This window comes from Citrus clementina, unplaced genomic scaffold (assembly GCF_000493195.1).
Source record: "Citrus clementina cultivar Clemenules unplaced genomic scaffold, Citrus_clementina_v1.0 scaffold_6, whole genome shotgun sequence".
Lineage (NCBI taxonomy): Eukaryota > Viridiplantae > Streptophyta > Magnoliopsida > Sapindales > Rutaceae > Citrus > Citrus x clementina.
The window spans coordinates 10,369,182-10,381,974 of NW_006262139.1; the positions used below are offsets into that span (position 1 = coordinate 10,369,182).

General features: G+C 30.9%; 1 protein-coding gene across 1 annotated transcript; it reads left to right on the plus strand.

The window, feature by feature from the left end:
* Window positions 1-5,427: 5,427 nt before the first annotated feature.
* Window positions 5,428-7,179, plus strand: LOC18039157 (aquaporin PIP2-2). The gene is made up of 4 exons (XM_006428723.2): window positions 5,428-6,018; window positions 6,113-6,408; window positions 6,517-6,657; window positions 6,749-7,179. The coding sequence occupies exons 1-4, from the start codon at window positions 5,712-5,714 to the stop codon at window positions 6,866-6,868; spliced, it is 864 nt and encodes a 287-aa protein (XP_006428786.1). The 5' UTR covers window positions 5,428-5,711; the 3' UTR covers window positions 6,869-7,179.
* The last annotated feature ends 5,614 nt before the right edge of the window (window positions 7,180-12,793 follow it).

Genomic DNA, 12,793 nt, shown 5'->3' on the forward strand with positions numbered 1-12,793 from the left:
ACTTATAATTATTCCAGATTAGAGTCAATGTGGATATGGCTTATATTGATCCCGAATTGGAGATCAATAGTTATATAGTAGTTTATATGAAAAGTCTGAAGATAATTAATAATGATAAAATTCAGAAATACTAATGGTAAGCAGCACATAATTACTAACTAAATCACATGCTAGGAATTCAGACATATAGGCAAAAACAGTTATAGAATCTAACGATATAAAATCAAATGAACAAAATGATGGTGGAGACTAAGATCTAGAAAGAAATTTCTCACAATTCTGTGTTTCTCGGTTTATAATTTGAGGTAAAATGGATTCAGAAATGATCTTTTGGCTATCTAACAAAAAGTCAAGAGAAATCCAAATCAAAAAATTCTCTAAATACAAACGCTGACTTGGTGTTGGAACACTTTTTGCAGGTACACATTCGGGTTCAATTTGTGGAAATCTTCAAGGGCTACAGATCAACTTTAGAGCTGGTGAAGTAAACAAGTATAATTAACTATTGGTTTCTTCATTAATCATTTGACATAGGATAATTAAAGGTTTCATGAACCTTCAGCACCCATTAAAAATTTTTATTTCAGTCCATGTCCAATAAAAGCCCCATTTGATTAGGGAAAAATGGCCCGTTTCATCCTTATTATTTAAATAATAATTTATTTCATTCATATTTTTTAAGCAATAGCCCAAAACACCATTTTGTTAATTTACTGTTAACATACTGTATAATTTATTAAGGATAAAATAGAATTATCAAATAAAGATATGCAAAATATTTTAAAACAAACTCTCAAACACAATAAAAAAAGCTTTTATCTTTCTGCATAAATTTAGAATTTAAGGATAACTTAATGAATAAACAATAATAACGTTAAGTAATATGTAAAAGATATATTTAGGAAAAAAATATAGATTTCATAGGCACTAGAGTGAATTTTTTTAATCTTTTAGCTTATCCTTGACTTTAATATGGTCAAGACAAATAAATAAATAATCAATCAGTACTATTATTCTACTAAAAGTAAACACAGACTCCTTCATTTACTTGAGAAAAATACACACTAAAGACATAAAAACATATATTTAAAAATACTATAGAATAAAATAAACTGCATTAGAGTGTATTTTTTTAATCTTTTAGCTTATCATTGATCTTAACAGGGAAACCAATTCATGATTGGAAATTTATTATTATGATTATTATTTAAAATTTAGTTGACTCCATAAAAAAATTTAATGCACACATGCGTTCATGTATATATATACATGTGTATGTGTGTGTGTTACATATTCCTTAGTGTTATTTTTGTTTTATTAAGTTATCCTTAGATTTTAAATACTGCAAAAAGTTAGATGTTATTCAATTATTTTTGAGATTCTTATTTTAAAATGGTTTGCATTTATTTACATGAAAATCCTATTTTATCCTTAATGAATTATAGAAGAAACTAATTGTAAAATTTACTAATTGTTTGAAAAATAAGGATGAAATTAACTATTATTTAGAAAGTAAAGATGAAATAGGCTATTGTGTTAAACCCTAAGGATGAAAATGTTTTTTTTTTAATTGTTGTAGTGATGGGTCTAATAAAAAATTTATGCTATGTTTACTGAGTGAGAGTGTAGTGCGGATTTCTCCCAATTTAGTGTTTACTTACATATTTTAAGGGAGGAGTGAAAACTTCACTCCATGGGTCTCATCCATTTTTTTAGTGGAAAGTGGGAGTCCCACTCCCACGGGGGGAGGTGGGAAAATTCCTTATTTATTAAATTTAATATAATTATATTTAATAAAATAAAATAAAAAATATTATATTTATTTACATAATATTTTTACATTATATTATTTATTATATTTATTAAAAATAATAATAATAATAAACTTATTTAAATATAATATTATTATATTTAGTCAAAAATAATAATTTACATAGATTTTAAGTTAAAATTACTTAAAAATAATAATATTATATTCATAAAGAATTAATAATATTATTATGTACTATTTTTATTTAAAAATTTAATATTATTATATTTATCTAATATTAATGATTAATAATAATAAATATTTTTTTTCTAAGAAAATATCAAATTTGTAGTATATTTTTAATAATATTATTTTATTTATGTTGCTCTTATCAATAAATTTTAATTTACATTATTAAAATTAAAATTGATATAAAAATATGATTTACATAATTAAGAATATTAATAATTATTATTAATTTACAAATATAATAAAATAAATATTTTCTCCTATATAATTTTTTATTAATTCTTAAATTAAAAATTATAATTCTTTAAATAAGAGTAAAATTGTAATTTGAAACATTTACTCTCAATTTAAAACAAAGTAAACACATAAATTGGATTCTAATTTCGATTCTATACTCTCATTCCAGTACAAGTAAACAATCTACTCTCACTTCTACTCTACACTCTTAATCGCATGATTTTCACTATAATTTAAAATATAAACGTTATCTTAAAAAAATTTCTAGCTTCTATTTCAAAAATAGAGTCCTAACTTAAACGTTAACTCATATCAAAATAAATAAATAAATAAATAAACATTAACTTTCGTTGTTCACAGATCAATTTGAAAGCAAAAGGTTTTGTTGTCGTTGTGAAGATTTTTCCCTTTATTTTCTTCTCCATAGGGTTATAAGCTACTCCTCTTGGAAATAGCTCTGTTGACATTAGCACCCATAACGGGCTCAACCTGTGCAATGAAAAGAAACTCTTAAAAAGAGTTATACATGACCGTTGTAAATATAATTAGGTAAAAGTTAGTTTAATCTTTATATTTGAAGGTTAGTGTCTGTTTAATCTTTATATTTTTAAAAATACCTCAAAGCATTCATACCTCAAATACTTCTACTCTACACTCTTAATCACATGATTTTCACTTTAATTTAAAATATAAACGTTATCTAAAAAAAATTTCTAGCTTCTATTTCAAAAATAGAGTCCTAACTTAAACGTTAACTCATATCAAAATAAATAAATAAATAAATAAACATTAACTTTCGTTGTTCACGGATCAATTTGAAAGCAAAAGGTTTTGTTGTCGTTGCAAAGATTTTTCTCTTTATTTTCTTCTCCATAGGGTTATAAGCTACTCCTCTTGGAAATAGCTATGTTGACATTAGCGCCCATAACGGGCTCAACCTGTGCAATGAAAAGAAACTCTTAAAAAGAGTTACACATGACCGTTGTAAATATAATTAGGTAAAAGCTAGTTTAATCTTTATATTTGGAGGTTAGTGTCTATTTAATCTTTATATTTTTAAAAATACCTCAAAGCATCCCTACCATTGAATTATTGACACCCTTGCCATTACCTTTTGTTCCTTTAACTTATTTTTATAATATCACTTTATTACAATAATGTTTCTTTTTTTTAGACATTATTAAAATAAAAAAAATTAAATTACTAGTTTAACACCAAAATATAAATAGAAATAAAAAATATATATTAATTTTTGTGGAACACTCTCCTGAGGAGTTAAAATATTAATTTTTCTAAAAAATTGATAACCTAATTTTTTTACAATATTAATTTTTTTGAACATACATGAGCTTTCACAAAAATTAATATATACCTTTTTGTTTTTATTTTTTTTTTGGGTTTAATTCAAAAATCTATTTTTTTATTAATATCCAAAAAAATTACTGTAAAAGTGTAATATTATAAAAGCAAGCTAAAAAGAATTAAAAAAAATAATGGTATGAGTGTCAATATTTAGCAGCAGAGATATTTTGAGGTATTTTTAAAAATATAAAAATTAAATGGGCATTAAACTCATAATATAGAGATTAAACAAGCTTTTACCCAATATAATTAGATTCTAACACTTATAAAGTCCAATGGTTGACTTTTATTTCTCCCATAAGTTTCTATATAAACGAATTTATTATGTCTAAAATAAAATGTGTAAGAAATATGGAAAATACGTCAAACGTATTAAAAAATATAAATATATAATTTTGTTGTAATCTGTTTTTGTGTTCAGGGATCGAAATCGTAAGAAATTAAGAAATACAATTTGTTTCAATTCGAATCAATTAGTATGCAGACAACTCTAGTATTTTTTAATAACCGAAATTACAGAGGTTACGTTTTGAATAAAAACAAAAATCTCACATTTGGAGATCAAAATATATGCTTTTGATCATCAATTGTATGTTAAATATATTCAAATACCAAAAAAACTCGAAGCTGCATACTTTGTACTTGGCCTTTTACCCTTGGACCTTCCACGTTTTTAATGTGGACATACATTCATTATCATGGACCGCAGCGTACAAGAGCCAGAACCAAGAACCAAAAGAGGACAAACCGACCAGCTGGGATGACAAGTGGCAAAATAGGAGCCAAAAACTTTACATTCATTACATTATCACGGTGTCAGTGTGGCCAAGAATATATATATATATTTTTAACTGGGATTAATTAGTGATGAATAGAGATAGGAACTGCTTTTTCTGATTAATTTTAAATTAAAAAAAAAAAACAATGATTGGTGGCGGCCGTATGCATTAACAATGAAACGTGGCAGGATATGAGTGATTAGAAGAATCGACGGAGGTGGTGCCGGTTGGACCATGGGTTGGATGGGCGGTGGTGCTGATAGATGAATGATCATTGGTGATTGGTCGGTGTGTTCATCCACGTCACGACCTCCCAATACACATAATGCATATGATTTGTGGGGCCACACGCCAAACGTGTCATATTATCAGCCATTTATGTGAAGTTGTTTTTTTTTCTTTGGGTCAATTTAATTTAATTTAAATTAAATTTAGTTCATTGGTCGGAAAAATATTACGGCATCCATTGGGTGAGCTGCTGCTTTGTTAATTGTTAGTAGTATTTCATGTATATTCCTTCAGTAAGTTAACCGTAATGTTTGAATGATTACAAAATATTCTTGATGAAAGATAGTACCATTTAAGAAATAAACATTGATCGTGAGGAAAATGATGAGAATCATCTTACACTTAAACCCATTAATTCAACTAGTTCATCAACTAATAACAATTGTATTTGTAGTACTTGATTAAATGCATCTTCATTCAACTAAAAATTTAATTAAAAATGCAAGAGTCCGATAAAAGATACACAATTAAATAGTAAATATCTTTTGTGAATATATTTAATAAGAATTTTTCTCAAGTGTAGGGGTCTTTATTTTTTGTGTGTAAACACACTATTAAGTCATATTATATAATTTAATAAAATTAATACATATATATTATTAAACTATATAATTTTATAATGAATTGAATATTAATTCTATCAACCTAAATCGCTTAATATAGTATGTTTGCAAGAAAAAAATGATGGGACATCCAGCTGAGAATTTCTATAAGTAGTATTGTAGTAATACATAAAGTGTAAAATAAAATTAAAGTCTTTTATCGATCTTTTGGCCAGCCAAATCATTGAGATCCAGAAAAGCAACCCCAATAATCTAATTGGTGGGGCTAAGAAAGTAGCAAATGAAAGACACCAAAACAATAGCTCGATGGGGCGGCAAAAAACTAAGTTTAATTCATACTCAATCATCTCTTTAAACTCCCCCATAAATACCCTCCACTTTCCTCACTCTTTTTCATCACTTAAATAAATCCACACCTCTCTTATCTCCTATTGGGAAATTTTTTTTTTTTTTTAAATTCTCAGTGAAGACCAATCCGTAGCAATGGCCAAGGACATTGAGGTTGGTGGGCAAGGCGAGTTCCATGCTAAGGATTACCATGACCCTCCGCCAGCTCCATTGATCGATGCCGAGGAGCTCACTAAATGGTCGTTTTACAGGGCTATTATAGCTGAGTTCATCGCCACGCTCTTGTTTTTGTACATTACTGTGCTGACAGTGATTGGTTACAAAAGCCAGACGGACGCCAACCACGGCGGTGACGGATGTGGTGGTGTTGGTATTCTGGGCATCGCTTGGGCCTTTGGTGGCATGATCTTTGTTCTTGTTTACTGCACTGCTGGTATCTCTGGTAAGTCAGTCTAAAGGCGTTTGATATTTTTTGTTGCTGTGTATATGCACGAATGTACATTTCTCAAAGGCGTTTGATGAAATTGTACGCACAGGTGGACACATTAACCCGGCGGTGACATTTGGGCTGTTCTTGGCGCGGAAGGTGTCACTGGTGCGAGCCGTAATGTACATGGTGGCTCAGTGTTTGGGAGCCATATGTGGCTGCGGGCTCGTTAAGGCTTTCCAGAAGTCTTACTACACAAGATACGGCGGTGGAGCCAATGAGCTCGCTGATGGGTACAGCACTGGCACTGGATTGGGTGCTGAGATCATTGGTACCTTTGTTCTTGTCTACACTGTTTTCTCCGCCACCGATCCCAAGAGAAATGCTAGGGACTCCCATGTTCCTGTAAGTGATCACACTTTCTTATGCTCATCTGATTTAAGAGATAACAGAAACTTTACCAACATCTGGTTGAATGGTTGATTGATTGTTTATATATGTTTGAATTGAAAGGTCTTGGCACCATTGCCAATTGGATTTGCTGTGTTCATGGTTCACTTGGCGACAATCCCAGTCACTGGAACTGGCATCAACCCCGCTAGAAGTTTGGGAGCTGCAGTGATTTATAAGAAGGACAAGGCTTGGGATGATCAAGTATGCACCAACCGAATTTGAATCTAATTTTCTCTCTAATCCTGTTTCTTGTTATGCTAATATAAAGTTTATTTTTTTGTATTTGTTGCAGTGGATCTTCTGGGTTGGCCCCTTCATTGGTGCTGCAATTGCTGCATTTTACCACCAATTCATCCTCAGAGCATCTGCTTCTAAAGCTCTTGGATCCTTCAAAAGCTCCTCCAACATTTAATTAACTTTTAAAATAATTACTGGAGGATTAATCAATGGCTGTCAAGCGCCTTCGCGACTATGGAATTTGTACATTATTTTATTTGCATCAGTATTTAGTAGAGCTGGTGTAGATCCCGCAGCACTTTGTGTGTCTTTTGTTTACCTGCGGGCACTTGTTTTTAGTGTGCCCCAAAAATTGTTATTTGCTTTGCTTTTCTTCCCCTTTTCGACGGCTGTACTCGTGGTTTTATCTAAAATTTCGATAGTAAGTGCTTTATGGCATACAATTGTGCCGATTAAATAAAAGGAGAGGGTAATTCCCTTAAGATATAACATAGTTTATCTTGTTTATTATTTATTTTTCCGAGAATTACTCGTAACATCTTATTTTACCTAGTAGGTTGGTTGATCACAAACTTCATTGATGTAAGTTAAAGATTGAACTATATAAATTTGATGTGTTATTTAGATTTATGTAGATTTTACTTTTATGGTGTGTTTACTAATTGGGAATGAGAATAAGAATAAGGAAATAGAAATTAATGATGTGTTTAATTCCTTAAATGAGGGGTGGAATGAGAATTACCTAAAATTAGGAATGATTATTAGAGTTCTCATTCCCACCTCCCCATGGGGAGGTGGGAATGAGAATCTCATTTCTAAAGTGACCATATTACCCCTACTTAAATCTTGAAATTTCTATTTTATCATTCCTTATATTATTATTATTATAGTAATTTTATTATTAATATTAGTTATAATGATTAATAATAATAATAATTATTATTATTTTGATAATTGTAATTTTATTAACTCTTTATGGATTGCTTTGATTAAAAAGAAATTGAATTGCGGTTGATTCGTTTTATACAGAGTGCTTTACCGAATAATTATTAATAATAATAAAACCCAAGCAGGAGCTTCTGATCGTGCTATATCAGAAATCCTTATTGCCGGTTTTATTTTTTATTTTTTATTATTTTTTTAAAAGTAAATAACTAAATAGTTATTTACAATGCATTAAAGGAGAGAAAATTCCAAAACAATCATCTTCATTTTCGTCTCCAAGAGAAATGAATGGCTCTTCATCTTCATCTTCATCTTCGTCTTCAGAGGTGTCAGCCACTGATGACTTTGACCGGGAGGCGAGGAGCTGTTCTATAGCTTTGAAGTATTCTTCTTCTGTTTTGGCACCTGCCAATAGTGATTGGGCTTTGGACTTTTGGGTCAAAAAGGTTTGTTGGGCTTTGGAATGTGTTATGGTGGGTTGAAGAAGGCCTTTGGCAGAGAGCCAATCTCGGACCAAATTTTCAGTCAATTTTGACTGTTCGTCAAATTTGGACCACCATTTTACTTTAAAGGTTCTTTGGAGGATGAGTTGGGAATCTTGGGTATGAAGTCTAAGGTTCCACATCCATACCCATGGAAGTAAGAAATTTGTACAAAAACAGAGAAAGGGGGGAAACCTTTTCTCGGAATCAGAAGGAGTATAGTGGGCTTTGAAGAAGTTTAAACAATGGGTGGCATTCGGGGTTAAAATTTGTGGTATTGGGCCAAAAGTATTCCACCAATGATGGAACCAGTTTGGAAGGCTTTGGACGGTTATTTTTGGGTTAAAGAAAAATAACCAAGAATGGGATTTTTTGGGATTTTGAATAAAAAAGGTGTTATACCAGGCTTGTTGGTAATCCCAGTAGGAATAAGTCCGACAATGAGGTAAACGAGTTTGAAAATTTAAAGGGAAAGTTTTAAAATTATGGAGTAGGTCACCCCATTGGTTTGGGCTCAAAACTTTTAAAATAGTAGCCGTGGAATAGGCTGGTTCTGAATGAGATTCACTGAGAAAGAAATGTTTGAACTTAACTGAATCAATGATTTCTAAAATGCTTTGATAGTAGGACTGGGGTTTTGTTAAATCCCATGGTTTAAAAAATCAGCCCTTAGGGAAAAAATTTGAAATTGCTTGGAAAGGATCAGCATGGTAAAATCCATTTTCTAAAGAAAGAATGTTTTGAAAATGGGTTTTATCAAACCAATTGGAGGTTTTCTTTGAAGGTGATGGTTGGGAAAGCACAATTTGAGAAGAAGAGCTTTCACCAGAGACAATCACATTTTGAGAAGAGGGTTTTGAGATTTCTTTGGAGATAGGGTTTTCTTTTTCTTCTTTTGAGAAAATCTGGCTTTGGGAAAGGTTTTGTAAGGCAAGCATAAGCTCAGGGAACTTTGTAATGGATCTCATCCATTGTTTTACTTGGTCATCAGAAGAAGTGGTTTTGTAATGGGCACCATGTTCTTCGACCATTTCTATCCAAGATTTAATAGGCATGGCTGAGGAAAGTAATTTGTCTTTAGAAGGGGTAGCATGGGGTTCTTTAGAGGTTGCTCTAGATTCAGAATCTTTAAGAACAGCTTTACCTTTGTCTTTCTTCTTTGGCGGCATTATCTGTTTTGAAGAAATTCCCGAGTTAGAAAATCAGGAATAAAATTTGTATCACCTTTAATATATTCAATATCAAAATCAAAAACACTTAAAATGGCTTGCCATCGTGCAAAAATCTGTTTTGATGCAATATTTTGAACATCTTTTTCCAAAACATGTTTTGCAGCTTTGCAATCAATCCTAAGTAGAAATTTTTGATTTAATAAATCACTTTGAAATTTTGTAATGCATAAAACAATGGAAAGGATTTCTTTTTTGATAGTAGAATAATTTTTCTAGCAATCATTCCAATGTGCAGAAACATATTGTACTATCTGTTCTTTATCATTTTCTTTTTGCTTTAATATGCCTCCATAACCTAAATCAGATGCATCAGTTTCAACAATTTTAGGTAATGTAGGATTAGCAAGATATAAACATGAGATGCTTTTCACAGAATTCTTTATAAGCTTTACAACCTTTGTATGTTGATCTGTCCAAGGAACATGTTTTTTCTTTAATCTATCATGCAAGGGTTTAGACATCCTATTAATGTTAGGACAGAAATCAAGAACATAATTTAAACTTCCAAGAAATCTTTGTAATTGGGTTTTGTCAAGAATTTTATCAGGAAATTTATCAGCAAACAAAAGAGATCTCTCGATTGGAGTGATTGTTCCTTTAGAAATATGATGACCAAGGAATTTGACTTTTGTTTGAAATAAAGAAACTTTAGAACTGAAAATTGCCAATCCAGCCTTTCTGGTGGCAAAATAAAAAGTCTTTAAATGTTTGAAATGTTGATTGATAGAATTTGAAAATATCAATACATTGTCAATGTAAACAATGCAAAAATCAGAATAAGGATTATAAATATCATTCATAATTCTTTGAAATTCTGAGGGTGCATTCTTTAAACCAAAGGGCATAACAGTCCACTCATACTGTCGAAATGGAACAGTAAAAGCAGTTTTGTAACGGTCATTAGGATGAATTTGAATTTGCCAAAAACCAGATTTCATGTCGAATTTTGAAAAAATAAGAGCAGAACATAATTTTTGGAGTAAATCCTTTTTATTAGGTATTGGATACCTAATCCATTTTAGAGCGTTATTAAGAGGTTTGTAGTTTATAACTAATCTAGGAGTGCCTCTTTCAATTTCAGAATTTTTATTAACATAAAAAGTGGCACAAGACCATGGGGACCTTGACTTAACAATGAGTCCTTTTGACTCTAAATCTTTGATTTCATTTTTGCAATGTTGTTCCAATTCCATGTTCATCTGGATTGGACGTGCTTTAGTGGGGATTTGTCTTTCATTAAAAGAAGTTTCATAAGGTAGATCTACCATGTGTTGTTTTCTGTCCCAAAAAGCAGAAGGTAGATCAGCACAAATTTCTTTTTCAATGAGAGTTTTGAAATTAGAAATCTTTCTTTTAATGAAATCACTTTGTAATTGGCTTTCAATTCTTTGTAAGTTTAAATCCTTTTGTAAAAACATTAGATCACACTGTTTTGATTTAAGTAGGTTATTTATTCTGTTTTGATAAACAGAACATGCTTTAACAATATTCAAATTCCTTGTTTTAGGTTTTTCAATAAAAGGGAAAACAAGTTTCTTGTTTTTTGCTTTAAAGGATATACTATCATAATTGACAGTATATAGAGTTATAAGATTTATAAAAGGAGTTCCCAAAATGATGGCATGATGAATATCATTTGTGAGGACAAAAGAAGTTTTAAAATCAAAACCATTATTATGGATTGAGGCTTCAACCTTGGAACTGACATTCAGTTTTGAATTATTAGCTGCAGAAAGTCTTTTTTTTGTTTTTTCATGAAATCTTTTGGGGACGATGTCTTCTCTAATGCAATTTAAATCGGCGCCAGTATCAAAAAGGGCAATGGCGTACATTGCAAAATCATCAGAAAAGATTAAAGTGAGTTTAACCAAATACTTTCTTGTGGTGATTTGCTTTAAAACAAATAGAAAATCATTGGGTACTGACTCAATGTTTTCTACTTTAATATCATCACCATCATCAGGATTAGATTCATTGTCTGAATTATCCTCCAATTGTTTTTGTAAAAGAAGTTGGATAGTATCAGAATCACTTTTTTGTTTTTCTTTTAAATCTCTGATTTCACATTTGATTTCTTTTATCTCTTTCTGAAGATCTTGGATATTAGGAACCGTCTTCTTTGTTTTCTTTTTATCCAAAATTTGAGTAAGATCATAAGAATTCTTTTTAACAATTGGGACTTTAGAAGTCTCGGCTTTATTAAAATCCAAAGTTTTCAAAAGTTTATCAAGATATTCTTTTTGAAGATTTGGATCAGAAATATGCTTTACAAGTTCAAGAAAAATTTCTTGGTCTTTAGTCAAAACATTGATTTTCTTTAAATATGAATCAGATTCAGATTCACTACTGCTAGATACAGAGTCATCTGAGTCAAAAAGCTCATCAACTTGATATGGATCACTGTCTCCCGACATGGAAGATTCGGAATCAGAAGATTCGACAAGAAGGGAGGCTAATTTGGAAAGGATCTCTTCATCGAGGTCAAGTTCATGAAGCTTTTTGTTCATCCTGCAATAATTTGCAGTATGACCTTTCATGCCATATTTATGACATATAGCTTCTTTGTAATTGAAAGGGGTCTTTGGTTTGGCTCTAAACTCTTTTCTTTTAGAGAATTTGGGTTTCTTATAAGGCCTCGAAGGTTTCTTATAAGGAAGTTCTCTAAAATTACGGAAGGGTTTCCTAAAATTTTTTGATTTGTAATGTCTCCTGCGGGGTTTAGTAGAACACTCGCCATTACAATCTTTGGAGATAGAAGTTTTAAAGGGGTCATAATTGAATTGTTTACAGAAACCGCCTAATTCTTGTTTAGACTTCTTAAGTTCCCACTTAAGTCGTTTCTGTAATTTCAAATTTTGACAAATCTTTAATCCTTCTTTATTGACAAAACTGACGAGTTCACCATAGGTGAGCTCATCATAAGGAATACGGTTATCATAAAGGGCTTTAATGGAATTTATTACCTTTTCACCTAGAAGAGTAGGTAATCCAGCGAGAAATTTTTCTTTCCAAGTTATATGATTTGCATCATCCCTTAGAAATAGTCTGGTAAAAAATGAGGTTTTGTAACTTTGAAATTCACTAAGTTTCCTACATCTTAAATTATGTAGTAACTCAGCGTTTTTATCACGAAGGTGTGAAGGGTCACCAATGAAATGGAGGGAAATGGTTAAAATTAGAGTAGCAACAGCATCCTGAATTGGATTGTTGAACTCATCAAAAATAGGGACTCCATTTTCATCGACTTGAATGGAATTTAGAATGTCTAATTGTTGTTGATTAGTGAGAAGATGATCCCACCAACCTTTTAATTGACCAGTAAAACCGGCAATGAGGATTTCTGATATAGCACGATCAGAAGTTCCTGCTTGGGTTTTATAGGCATTGGCTGCCATTGTCATTTGTTGCAACAATCCTAGGATATTGTATTCGGACATGCCG